General features: G+C 30.7%; 1 protein-coding gene across 1 annotated transcript in view; it reads left to right on the top strand.

Annotated features, from left to right (window-relative positions):
- The first annotated feature begins 1,980 nt into the window (after window positions 1-1,980).
- Window positions 1,981-11,906, top strand: part of EPYC (epiphycan) — a 35,605-nt gene continuing 25,679 nt past the window's right edge. Inside the window, exons 1-2 of the mRNA XM_006923820.1 lie at window positions 1,981-2,060; window positions 4,372-4,552. Coding sequence (XP_006923882.1) covers window positions 4,385-4,552 — 168 coding nt within the window. The 5' untranslated portion in view covers window positions 1,981-2,060; window positions 4,372-4,384. The remainder of the gene's footprint in view (window positions 2,061-4,371; window positions 4,553-11,906) is intronic.

Genomic DNA, 11,906 nt, shown 5'->3' with positions numbered 1-11,906 from the left:
GATTTTAAAATATTGAAAAAAGTCCAAATAAGATCAAAATAAATGATTTTTAAAAATGTCCATTGTTATAAAGAAAGATGAAAGGCTTATTTATTCGGAAGAAGACTCAGGAATGATAATTTCTGCTTTCAATTCTATCTTAAGACAAATAATTTGTTTATTAAATTATCACAAACAATTGCGTTAGTAGAGAGTGTTCTGAAGCCTAAGGAAGACATTACTTAAACACCAATAGTTCAAAGGATAGTGTGAAAATATTATTTCTGGATATAGAGTCTTACAGGTTCATCCAGAGCCTTCCAGAAAACAAGAGACTAGGTAGATCCACCTCTAAGTCACCTGACAATGTGTGCAGAGCACTAGATTAAATAATGTAGAAAGGGGAAGAAATATAAGATATTTTCATGGACATTCTAGTCATCCATTTTTATAATAAATCATCTGAAAGAGCCTAAAAACTAGTGCCAGGCAAACAGTCTTAGAATATAAGGAACTGAGAAATACCATTGCCCTTTTACCTTCATCAATATCCCTCAGAAGGGCTCAGTAACATCTGGAGATATGACCCAATTTGGTTTTCTCTTTGTGTCACATGTGACACTGGGTAATTTAACATCTGAGTGTTAGTTTACCCATCTGCGAAGTTTAATCACTGATTAAAAATGTATTGAGAGTATTAACAATATATAAAATCATCTAACACATAGTGTGGGACATTGCTGCTAAACAGAGCCAGAGGAGGAACTCAGATTCAGGGCCCCTTTTTAAAAATGTTTCTGAAAATAGCCTCTATATGATTTGATGCAACTACAAAGATGCCAGGAAGAAGTCTTTCCCTCCATGATGCCCTCTCTCCTGCTAGAGAAGTCTTGGTATACTTCGTACTTTACCTAGTATTACTGCTTCTGTTACTAATAAAACTGGTCCTGAGAAAATTAATACACTGAAAACAAGTCATTTGGAAGCAGGTATGAATGATGATGATAATGACTGAGAGTACCGTGAATAGACAAGCAGAGAAATTTGTGGAGGGAAGAAAGATGGAAGGGAAGCAAGAAAGGTGAGTGAGAGTTGTCACTCTATCGGTTTGCCCAGGTCCAAACTAGTTTTTAAAATTCAATACAGTGTTCATTTCTGGTCATGGAGGAGATTCTTGATGCACAGGTGAGAACTAGACACTTAGGTTTATGTAAAACATACTAGAATACAATATGTAAGTTTCATCTTTCTCTAGAACTTTTGCAGTGTGAATGGAAGTGAAGAATGGAAATTTAATACAAATATATTTTCTCTCCAACCTGTAATAAAACTCAGTTTCACAAACCATGTAAGTTTCCAAGAACCTAAAACAAATCTTGTATTCTGAAAGAAAGTTTTTTTTAATGAAATTTGATTAGTTTGGCTCTGATAGATAAAAGATGGAAAAAAGGAGTTGTTTTTTGTTCTCTGAAACACTCAGATCATATTTATGATTATTTCTGGACATAATTTTTATAAAGGTCCATGCAAAGGTTCATTGTTTCATTGCTTTCAAAGAATTCCAAGCAATCAAAATAATTTGAATATATACCTTTTTTACTTACACAACATTAAACAGGTAAGGCTTTGTAATATTTACTGAATTTCAGTTAACATTAATGAAAAGTGAGGAAAGTAATTCAAGACATGCAAGGTTTAGGAAAATAATTTGTTAGAATATTTCTGAAATATCCATCTATATTATCACTGCATACATAACTTCTTTTCTTAATTGGTGAATTACTTATAGATGAGATATATTTAAACCAACTTTTTCCATTTAAAATTTTTAAGGTAACACATTAACATATTTATATATTATGTAATTTGGATACTACTATTTAATTTGAGTGACTATAAAGCAGTTTGGGGTTTTTAAAGACTGAGAGGTATTTCTCAAGGTTAGCTTTTGCAAACAGAATATTGAGTGTTACAAATTCCACCTCCCACAGACCAGAATTCACAACCATTGGTCGGGGGCAAATACCACTGGCTCTGTGTCCTCAGTCACTTCATGCCATTTCATCAAGTAGAAGCCAAAGGTAAGTTTTTACACTTGCTTTCTTCTTGGGTTAGAGACCTTTTTTTTCTCTACAGTAACAACCTTTAAAAAAATAATTCAACTTGCTTTAATATCTCCTGGTGAACTTTGATTCAAAGGATTGAGTTTAATTTTTATATATTTATATTTATATTATTCTTGGAAAATACAAAATTCTGAATTAGCTCAGGAATTAATAACATACAAAATAGTTGATCTTAATAGTCATGACAGATGCCAATAAAATTATAGCAGTTTCCAATGTATTCCTTAAGTGGAGTGCCCTGACACAGACCATATTCTTTGCCAGTATAGACAGGCATTATTGATTATTATTGATTGAAATATTATACAAAGGAAGAAAATGATAAGATTCAGGTATTTAAAAATATGTTGATCATACTAAAATTATACATTTAGAATATATTTTCAAGCTGTTTATTTTAAAATTTTACATAAACATATATTTTCAAAATATTAAAAAATGGTGTCAAGTGAACAATAATTTTGAAGTTTTAACAAAAACACTACATTAAATAATCTAATTACTCAAAAGAAGAAATATACTTTTTTTAACTAAAAGTGGATATATGTTCTTTGTATTTCCAAGATTCACACAGACTGCCTTATTGCTGGTAGAGGATATGCCAAATGCAGGTAAACTCTAATGTATAGATATTTATAATCAAAAAAGAGTATAAAGTGAAAAAAATTAACAAATGCATGATTTTCTTTGAACAATAAAAGTTGCCAAAGATGTATAAAGAAAACATATATATTTTATAGGTTAGTGGTAGCCACTATTACTTCTTCTCACTTGAATATGGAAGAACGGCTCCTGGAAGATTTGCAAATCACACCATTTTATTAAGATTTGCAAATTACACTGTTTTATTAAAGACTTTGTTGGTAATTGCAAAGAACAGTTCCAAATCTGCAATACTGTAAAGGCCTCTGCAAAGGCAAGTAAAACAGAGGTTTAGTTTATCCAGCCTGGGTAAAAAATTTATTTGAAGAAAGCATAGGAAGGAATAAAAAAGAGCTCTTTGTACTGCTTCTTATTCTCAGAGGAATTTCATATCCCTCTGCTGAAACCTGCTTCATAAAGACTTTCTTTAAGTCAGTGAAGGTCAATTTGTCTGCCAGTGCATTCAAGTTTATAAGGAATGTTTATCATGAATTCCCTTTTATATGTGTGTATAGGTACAAACACCATACATACCGTTTTTAAAGTAAACTCAAGAAATGTATCCAATATACAAAACCTTTAAAATTAGACATGTTGACAAAAATTTTACAAATACTTTGCTTCATCAAAAATAGTCTCTAGGTAACGTTTTTGATAGGCTCAACTTAGATGTTTAAATTAATCATGAGGGTTTTTTTCCTAAAATAAAATGTATTCAAAGGAGTACATATAGAACTAAAATAATTGAAATGATAAGATCTTGACTAAATCTTAAAAAACATAACATTATCATGGAAAACAAGAATTGTGCTTATTAAAGAATTACAAAAGATTTCTTTAATCCCACATATGTGCAAATCTTCCTCTAAAGTAATCTTGCCAAATAGTTTCTTTTAGACATGTATTCCTATTGATTCTGAGTTTAAACTTTAGATAGCTATTAAGAATTGAAATAAAATACTAAAGACTAAGGGAATAATAACAAGTTTTTTAAAATATTGCATAAATACTAATGCATGCACATGTTCAATTATCTCTATATTAATAATACCAGAGGCAACAAAGAAGTAAAAGAAAACAATATTATTTTGTCTGAAAAAGCTCTAGGCATGAATATACAAGAAACAGTTATGAGTCCTAGTTGTATCACTTGCCAATTCTGCCTTGGTTCCCTCATCTGTAAAACAGTGTGACAATTAAGATGATTATCATCATCATCATAGTCATCATCATTCCTATGTCCTAGAGTTGATGAAAGAATTTTAATGATTAGTCAATGGTAAAACTCTTAATGTAAAGGCTTTTGTGAATAAGTGCATCACACAATCTTTTGGTATCCCATTTTCCCCATGTTTCCATATAAAATAAAATCAATTTCATTATAATTACAATATCTACTATAAAAGCATGAATAGGTTTGTGCATTAATTTGAACATCTGCTATCCATAGTCCTTGGAAGCTGTACAATTTCTTGTGTTATGTTTATAAATTATCCATGTCAAAAAAGTTACCAGCTTGAGTTCCTCAGTATTGACATTGATTTATCTATCATTCCTATTTAATGCAAACTATTCATAGTTATTATCAATTAAATATTTATATGTTTTAATATTTTATAATTAGGAAAGTTTGAAAAATGAAAGCATTAGCGAGACTCATTCTGGGACTTGTCATCTTTGATGCTGCTGTGACTGCTCCAACTTTAGAGCCCATCAACTATGACTCAGAAACTTATGATACCACCTTAGAAGATCTGGATAATTTATACAACTATGAAAACATACCTATTGTTGGTCAAGCTGAGGTAACTTTTAACAGCATTGTATAAAAATTATTTGGAATTGTCCTCTTCAAATAGATTTTTGTTTATTTATAAGTAGATATCTTGATAATTTCATATGAACCTTTTCTCCAGAATACATTCAATCTGTTAGAAATTAATATTGGGGCACTATTTTACTTTCTTACAGTTTACTTCATTTTCTTTTTATCTCCTCAGAAAATTGAGAAAAAAAAGTTTCTATTAAATTAGAGCAGAGAAAGAAATAAAGAAAAAAACAGTCAGTAAGGAAAAGTTAAAATAATACATATGCAATGATGAGGAAGTCTGGGAAGTTTGAAGTAAAAGGAAAATATGTGAGATTAAAATGAATTAGAAGAAAATAAAAAGAATGCAGAGAAAGGACAATGTTTTGGGACTTCGCTGTATTCCAAGAGCAAATGTGTTTCCCTAAATGACTAATAATCTCTTACAAGTAATGTAGGCATTGGCAAGGTTTCAGCCCATCTCATAAATCAGATATGACATGTTCCTGATTAAATGCTAGGCTTTTAACATAACTAAAGGATACAGATTAATTTTTTATGAATCAGAAAACAGACCTTGAAAAGCTGGAGTATAATTAATGTATAACTTTGACAAAAACTAATTAAGGAAAAATAAACCAAAAGGAAAGTTACATCACCTTTACAAAATCATAACACATTTTGGGCAGTAGTTCAAGCATAAATCTTCTTAAAATAACTATTTTTGATAACTAGGGAAATCAAATATTTAGACGAAAGCATGTCTATAAACTGTATAGAATGTAGATGTATATTTATCAAGATGTTAAACATTCTCTTTATTGTTTATGTTGCCTTATGAAATACTAAAATCAGAATATCACGATACAATAATTTTCACGAATCTCTCCTTACCCTATTTTCTTTCCCTGTCTTTCTCTCTTTGCCCTTATTTTTTCTCACTGTCCCCACCCTCTCTTTCTCGCTTTTTAGTAAAGTTTCAGGCTTGAATGCAGATTACTTTTTCTCTTCACATTGGTTGTGATTCTGTTTTCTAGGTATTAAAATTCACCCTTTGATTTATTTCTCTATATGATTTTGTTATGTTAAGAAGATTGTCTGTTAAGAATTTCTGGTTGTTAATAACAATTTTGCTTTATCTGCTCTCTATATTTCCAACTTAATTCATCAACATAGAATATAAGAAGAAAACTTTCTAGTGCTTAACTCATCTAACTCTGCTCCTTTTTCCATCTTGCATAAATATCTTTTAAAAACCTCAGTGCATATCTGCAGGTGTCTACCAAATTAAATATTTTAGTGTAAACTTATTTGTCATTTCTCTAAGAAATATTTTATAGGATCAAAAAGTGTGGTGAGCACCGTAAGTGAATCCTCTATTTTGAGTAAAGTTAGAGAGCGAATTCAAAGGACTACCTCTTCTATTCCCTTCAGAAGACCAAGTGCACAATAGAGGGAATACTGTTTGAGAACAAGGCTGCCTTAGGCAAAATTGTGAAGTCAATGAGTTTATCTGCAGATCTTTTTTAAGTCAATCTTTGCTGTCAGGATGCCTTTTGCTGCCCAGGAGACCCAAGTCAATCTCATGAGATTCTGCAGTCAAATTCTCCACCACTCTCATAAATTCTGAAATTCTTTCTGCCACCAAAAAAATTTAATCTAATAAATATGCCTGTATAAAGATAATTTAGTTTGCAACATGTCCTCAGTATTTTTTCTTTTTTTTAATTTCTGGAGTAGCATATCAAGTATATGGAGTTGTATCTTGATATGCCCCAGCCCTTACCTCATGCAAACATCTCTAATTTTCACATGGGCCGAACTCAGAATCTTAACAACTAAGGGCTCCAGGAAGCCACTCTAATCTCTGTGTTTGATTGAAACATATAATTATCCTTGATTTAACAATTATTTGTGGTGAAATCATATTAGGAAACCAATTTATAGGTAGACTATATATATGTGTGTGCTATTATAACATAACACATTTGAAAACATAAATTATAAATCATTTTTTAAAAAAATTATAAGGTTCATCCAGTACCAAAAATTCATCAACCAACCCACTCACCCATCACCTATAAAAAAAATCTAATAACAATGTGATAGAGTAAGTTAGATACGGAGAACAAAATTCAAAAAAACTTTAGCTCTTCTTTTATATATTGTTGTACGAATAAAGAAGTAGTGTATAATTCCTTGTGGAAAGATGTGAAATAAAGGCAATAAACTCAACCATGTGAATGGATTTTAAAATATAGTTTTTCATGACATTAATTTCTTGGATATAGTCTTGAAAGTTCGGATATTGTGACTCCTGGTAAGATTATTTATTTCAGCTTTGTAAATTAAGGGCAGCTTTGTAAATTAAGAACATATTCCATATGTTCTCGAGCTTATGTGACACTTTTTGAATAAACATTGGTAATATACCCATATAGGGTACAATCGATGAAAAAAATTGATGGTAAATGAAATACATGGGGAATGGTGGAATAGGAGTTTTTACTTCTTGTCCTCAGTGACAAGAGTATGGTTCTGCCTGTTTTAGCCTAGAATTTATCTGTAGAAAAGGCAACTTATAGTCTGAAATTATAAATTTATAGGTTAATCGAACAATGTTTCTAAATGCCAGGTTTTTTTTTTCTTATAAATTCTAAGACTTGACATATTAAAACAATAGGGTAGACTTTTTGGTTTAGATTTTGAATGATTAATCCTTAAGAATTCGACATATGTGTAAAATAGAATTCTAAGATGTTCCCTAAATGGCCCATCTTCTGGTGTATCCACATCCTCTATAATTCTTAACACCATGAATTTATTGGGATACCTCTCCTATAATTAGGCTACATTACATGGCACAGTTAAAATTTTAAAAAGATTACCTTGGTTAGCCTGACCTAAACTCATGAGGCTTTTAAATCAGTGTCTTGAGGTTAGGGACAAAATGAAAAGCATGAGAGAAATTCAGCGCATGGGAAATTGTTTCTGGCTTTAAAGATAAATGAGTCCACAAAGCAAGGAATGCAGAAGTCTCTAGAAGCTGAGAGAATCTGACAATCGGCAGGCTTATAAGAACCTCAGTTTTATAGATACAGTAAAGCCCGAGTTCCACACAAGATCACAGCTCTAGTCATCACCTTAATTTTGGCCTTGTGAGACCCTGAAGAAAGAGTCCAGTCAGGCCAGCCCTAGACTTCTGACCACAGAAACTGTGAGCTAAAAAATAGGTATAGTTTTAAGCTGCTCAGTTACTGGAATTTCTAATGTGTAGCAATAGAAAACTAATAAATATGTACTAATTAAACATTTTTTTCTGAAAACCAAATTCGGGGATATATCTGGTCAATAAGCGAAATCCTGATCCTCAGATTTAGAATCTCAATAGAGCTTTATTGATTTCTACTGGTAGTGCTATATTCATTATCTCCTTAGTGGTTGGAAAAGCGTCATGAAAGTATTTCTGGTTTGGAAAATTATATGCAATAATAGTATTACAGACTGATGACTCAGGTGATTTCTGATGATCTAGAATATGCAGGACCCACTGGATTCTGTTAGGAGCAGTTTTTAGGCCCAGAAATTCTATTGTAATGCTCTGTATTACCCAGTGAATATATTTGTTGATATAACATAAAACCTTTGCAATTTTTACTGTGCTTTTATTATACTTAAATAGTATGAATAAGAATTGGTTATAAACCATAAGACCAAAATACAGACTTTTTGCTTCCTAATGAATAACTAACCCTGATCAAGCACTTATTATGTGCCAGGTACTATTTTAGGGATATCAAATGTATTATCTCATTTATTTCTCACGATACAACTATGAAGTGCTATTGTTATTTCCAATGAATAGATGAGGATATTGAGACAAAGAACAGGTAAGTAACACAATTACTAATATTATATAAGTAATAAGATCACACAATTACTAATATTATATAACCATAGTGATGACCTTCTCATATCAGAAAATAATCTTTAGCAGGTTAATGAAAGATTATACTATCCTCTTTCCATTTTCAACCATTTTCCAAGTTGTTCTTTTAACTTAATATGAGTTTTAGTTCAACTGAATTTTGAGTGCTCTAACACTCCTAAAAGAGAAAGGAAATCTAAAAGTAAGTTTTATAGACAACTAACTGTTATTTAATTACTGTAAGAAAGAATGGTTTAAAACTAACTACTTAAAAGAATAATTGTGGATAGGCATTCTCCAACATATATCTAGGTTATGGGCAATCATATATATATATATAATTTTATTTTTTTACATATATAATAGCATATATGTAGTATTATCATACATGCTTTTTAAAAGTGTCTCATATACTTTCTATAAGGAGATAAGGTATGCATTCACAAGTAAATAAATAAAACTAATAAAAAATATTAGTAATAATTGACCAATAAGAAATTTCTTGAAGGAAGAATGCTTTTCTATAATTCATATTGATTTGAAAATTAATGCTAATTTTTCTCTTTTGTAGAGAGATCAATTAGCTAAATTATTTAAATTCATTTTTATAAAGAAAACTGCTATTGAAATAAATAAATTTAGCTTCAAAAATAGCATTTATAGGTGGAAAAGCTATAAGCTTCATCAAAGGAATTAATATTAAATTTAATGGAGTTGTAATAATGGGAGACAACTTAAAGAAGCAAGCTGAATCATTTAACAATTAAGTAATGATTTATTTTCTTTTGTCATTATGATGAAATGGTGTTATGCAAAATAATTTTGGAATATCTGTTGATGTCCTGTAACATCAGAAATTAAGTAGAATCAAACTAATTTTGCTCTACTTATGGAAATCAATGTCTACTTCAGATAATGATATATAAGAAGTATTTTAAAATTAGGTTATCTAATAACCTAATAACATGATAAATTAGTATAGAACTTTGTCAATGCTCATGGCTAGCTTGTCTCAAAAATTATCTGTATTTTCTGAATGAAAAGTAACTAAATTAATAATATTTCTACTATGTATTTCCTCTGGTGCCAAAAAATGTGCCATACTTTTATTTTTATATTTGAAATTATGTCTCAGTTTGGACAATTTATACAGTATGTTTCAAAGTTTTAAAAATATTGTTTGCATATACAGAAACTTTTATTGGAAGAAGTACTTGTTAAAATTACTTGTTAAAGTTTCAGTCAATCTGAATTAAATATTATTTTCAATTTTCAGGATATGGTGGGGAAAAAAGCTAATATTTATCTTTATCCTCCTTCTTCACCAAAGATGATCTGCAGAGTGAGAGGGAAGAACTTTACTGACCAGTTTTAGTAGGGTTTTCTGATTGACTTTCCATATGTTTCTTTTAAAAACAGTGTTAAACCATTTGATCCTTAGTTTAAGCTATTTGAAAATCTCAAAAAAAAATGAGCTACAAAAATATACAATCATATGAGCTCATCAGGGAAAAAAAAGAACACTGATAGTATTTGCCTGTGACTTGTTTGTGTTTGAATTTGTATTATACATTATTTATGAGACCATGAACCTAAGTTAATTCTCATATCTATCCTTTGAAATAAGACATTATTATTATTATTATTATTATTATTATTAACAACTGATGATCAGAATTTTGCCCAAGGGTGTTCAACTAGTAAGTTTCAGAGTAAAATTTAAACCAGGTTCTTTTAATGCCAAACCAGAGAGACTTTGACATTAAAAGCCTCCATTGTTTTTCAGCTTTTGCTCTTTAATCTTTACTTGTTAGCTGTGTACAATACTGAGGTTTCTTTTCTTTGAAATGAAGTAATTTTATTATAAGAGATCAGAATAATGAGAATTTTCAAATGATTATAATGAATACAATATCTAAGCAACTCTCTTAGCTGTCAAAGTATTTAAGGGAGAGAGAGGTAAGATGATCCTTCTGAACTGAAAGCTGCTTTGTTAGGAATATGAGGATTGAGCAATCTTTGCCAAACACATTTCTTCCTCATTCATTTTCAAGATAAAATAGAAAATAAGATACAGCTCTCATTGCCAGTGTTCATGGTTACCTTCTTTTAGATAATTAATATGGATCACTTAAATCAATTTGAGCACTAGACATGTTTAGAACAGAATTCCATTGTGCTTAACATATCTACATGTCAGTATTTGAAACCTGTAAGAATATTCTTTAGTCACCCAGGCGGAACAGCTTAGAGCTTTTTAACATGTTTGGAAATGAATTGTTGACTTAATGATAGCAACACTGAATAGTTTCAAGATTTATCAAGCGTTGGGACAATTTGGAAGAAAGAAATTTAAAAGTCTGTTTTGTTTAACAAAAAACTTAGTCTGTGCTGGAGTAAAAATCCAAATAACATTCCAAATTTCAAATACTTTTTTAAAAATACGAGACAGACCTATAATTTAAGTACTATCTGCTTAAGAATTGGACTTACTGGTTAGGAACTTAGTGCTACAGTGGGGATCCTGAACTAAGTGAATAAATAGGTGAGGACATGTGCATCCCAATCTGTCTTTGCCTGGGCACTTAAACTATTAACACACACATTATAAAGAATGGTGGGAGAAACCACTGGCTTTGGTGTTGGCTCATGTATATTCCTGTTTTGTCCTTCGAAGGCAGTTTTCACGATGTTGAGTGACATGGGCTCTGGAGGTAGACTCCCTTTGTGTTAGTCTCAGGTCTGTCACGCTAACTGTGTGGCCTTGGACAGTCATACATCTCCTCTAAGCCTTAGCTTCTTATTTATAAGATCCCTAGTGTGGATTAAATAGAAAACTTGTTAACTGTTTAACTTAGAGCCCGGCACATAGCAAATTTTAGTAAATGTTAGCTTTACTATTAAATCTCTTATTTAATCAACAGCTACTGAAGCTAACCCACTGGTGATCAGGAAAGTCTTTGTGGAGGTGATGAGATTTGAGCTGTAATTAAAGTTAACTCCTCTGATAATTTAGATTCACTTATTCATCTTTTGCTGAGAGCCAGGAATAGGGACAGATAAATTAGACCAAGCTTCCCCTTGTCCCTCAGGAACTCCCAGTGTAGACATCTTATAAACACACAATTTCAACACAATAGAGGAAGTAAAAAAAAATAAATAAATACAAACAAGATCTACAGTTATCTATTGGGACATAAGAGGTCTTTGAGTTCAATCACAAAATACATACATACACTGACAGATTATGTACCCAAATTTATCATCAGTCACAGACATGATAGCAAAACTGAGATATAAATTATCTTCCTCGTGTATTTATCCACTACCTTTTCTGAAAAGTATTTGAGGCTACTTACATGAATAAATATTATAATGTGTACAAAAGTGATATATAAACATATAAAATAAATACAAACAGATA

The sequence above is a fragment of the Pteropus alecto genome, unplaced genomic scaffold, assembly GCF_000325575.1.
Source record: "Pteropus alecto unplaced genomic scaffold, ASM32557v1 scaffold76, whole genome shotgun sequence".
NCBI classification, from domain to species: domain Eukaryota; kingdom Metazoa; phylum Chordata; class Mammalia; order Chiroptera; family Pteropodidae; genus Pteropus; species Pteropus alecto.
Note: the sequence above shows the minus strand (reverse complement) of the source record. Positions and strands in the feature narration are given on the sequence as shown.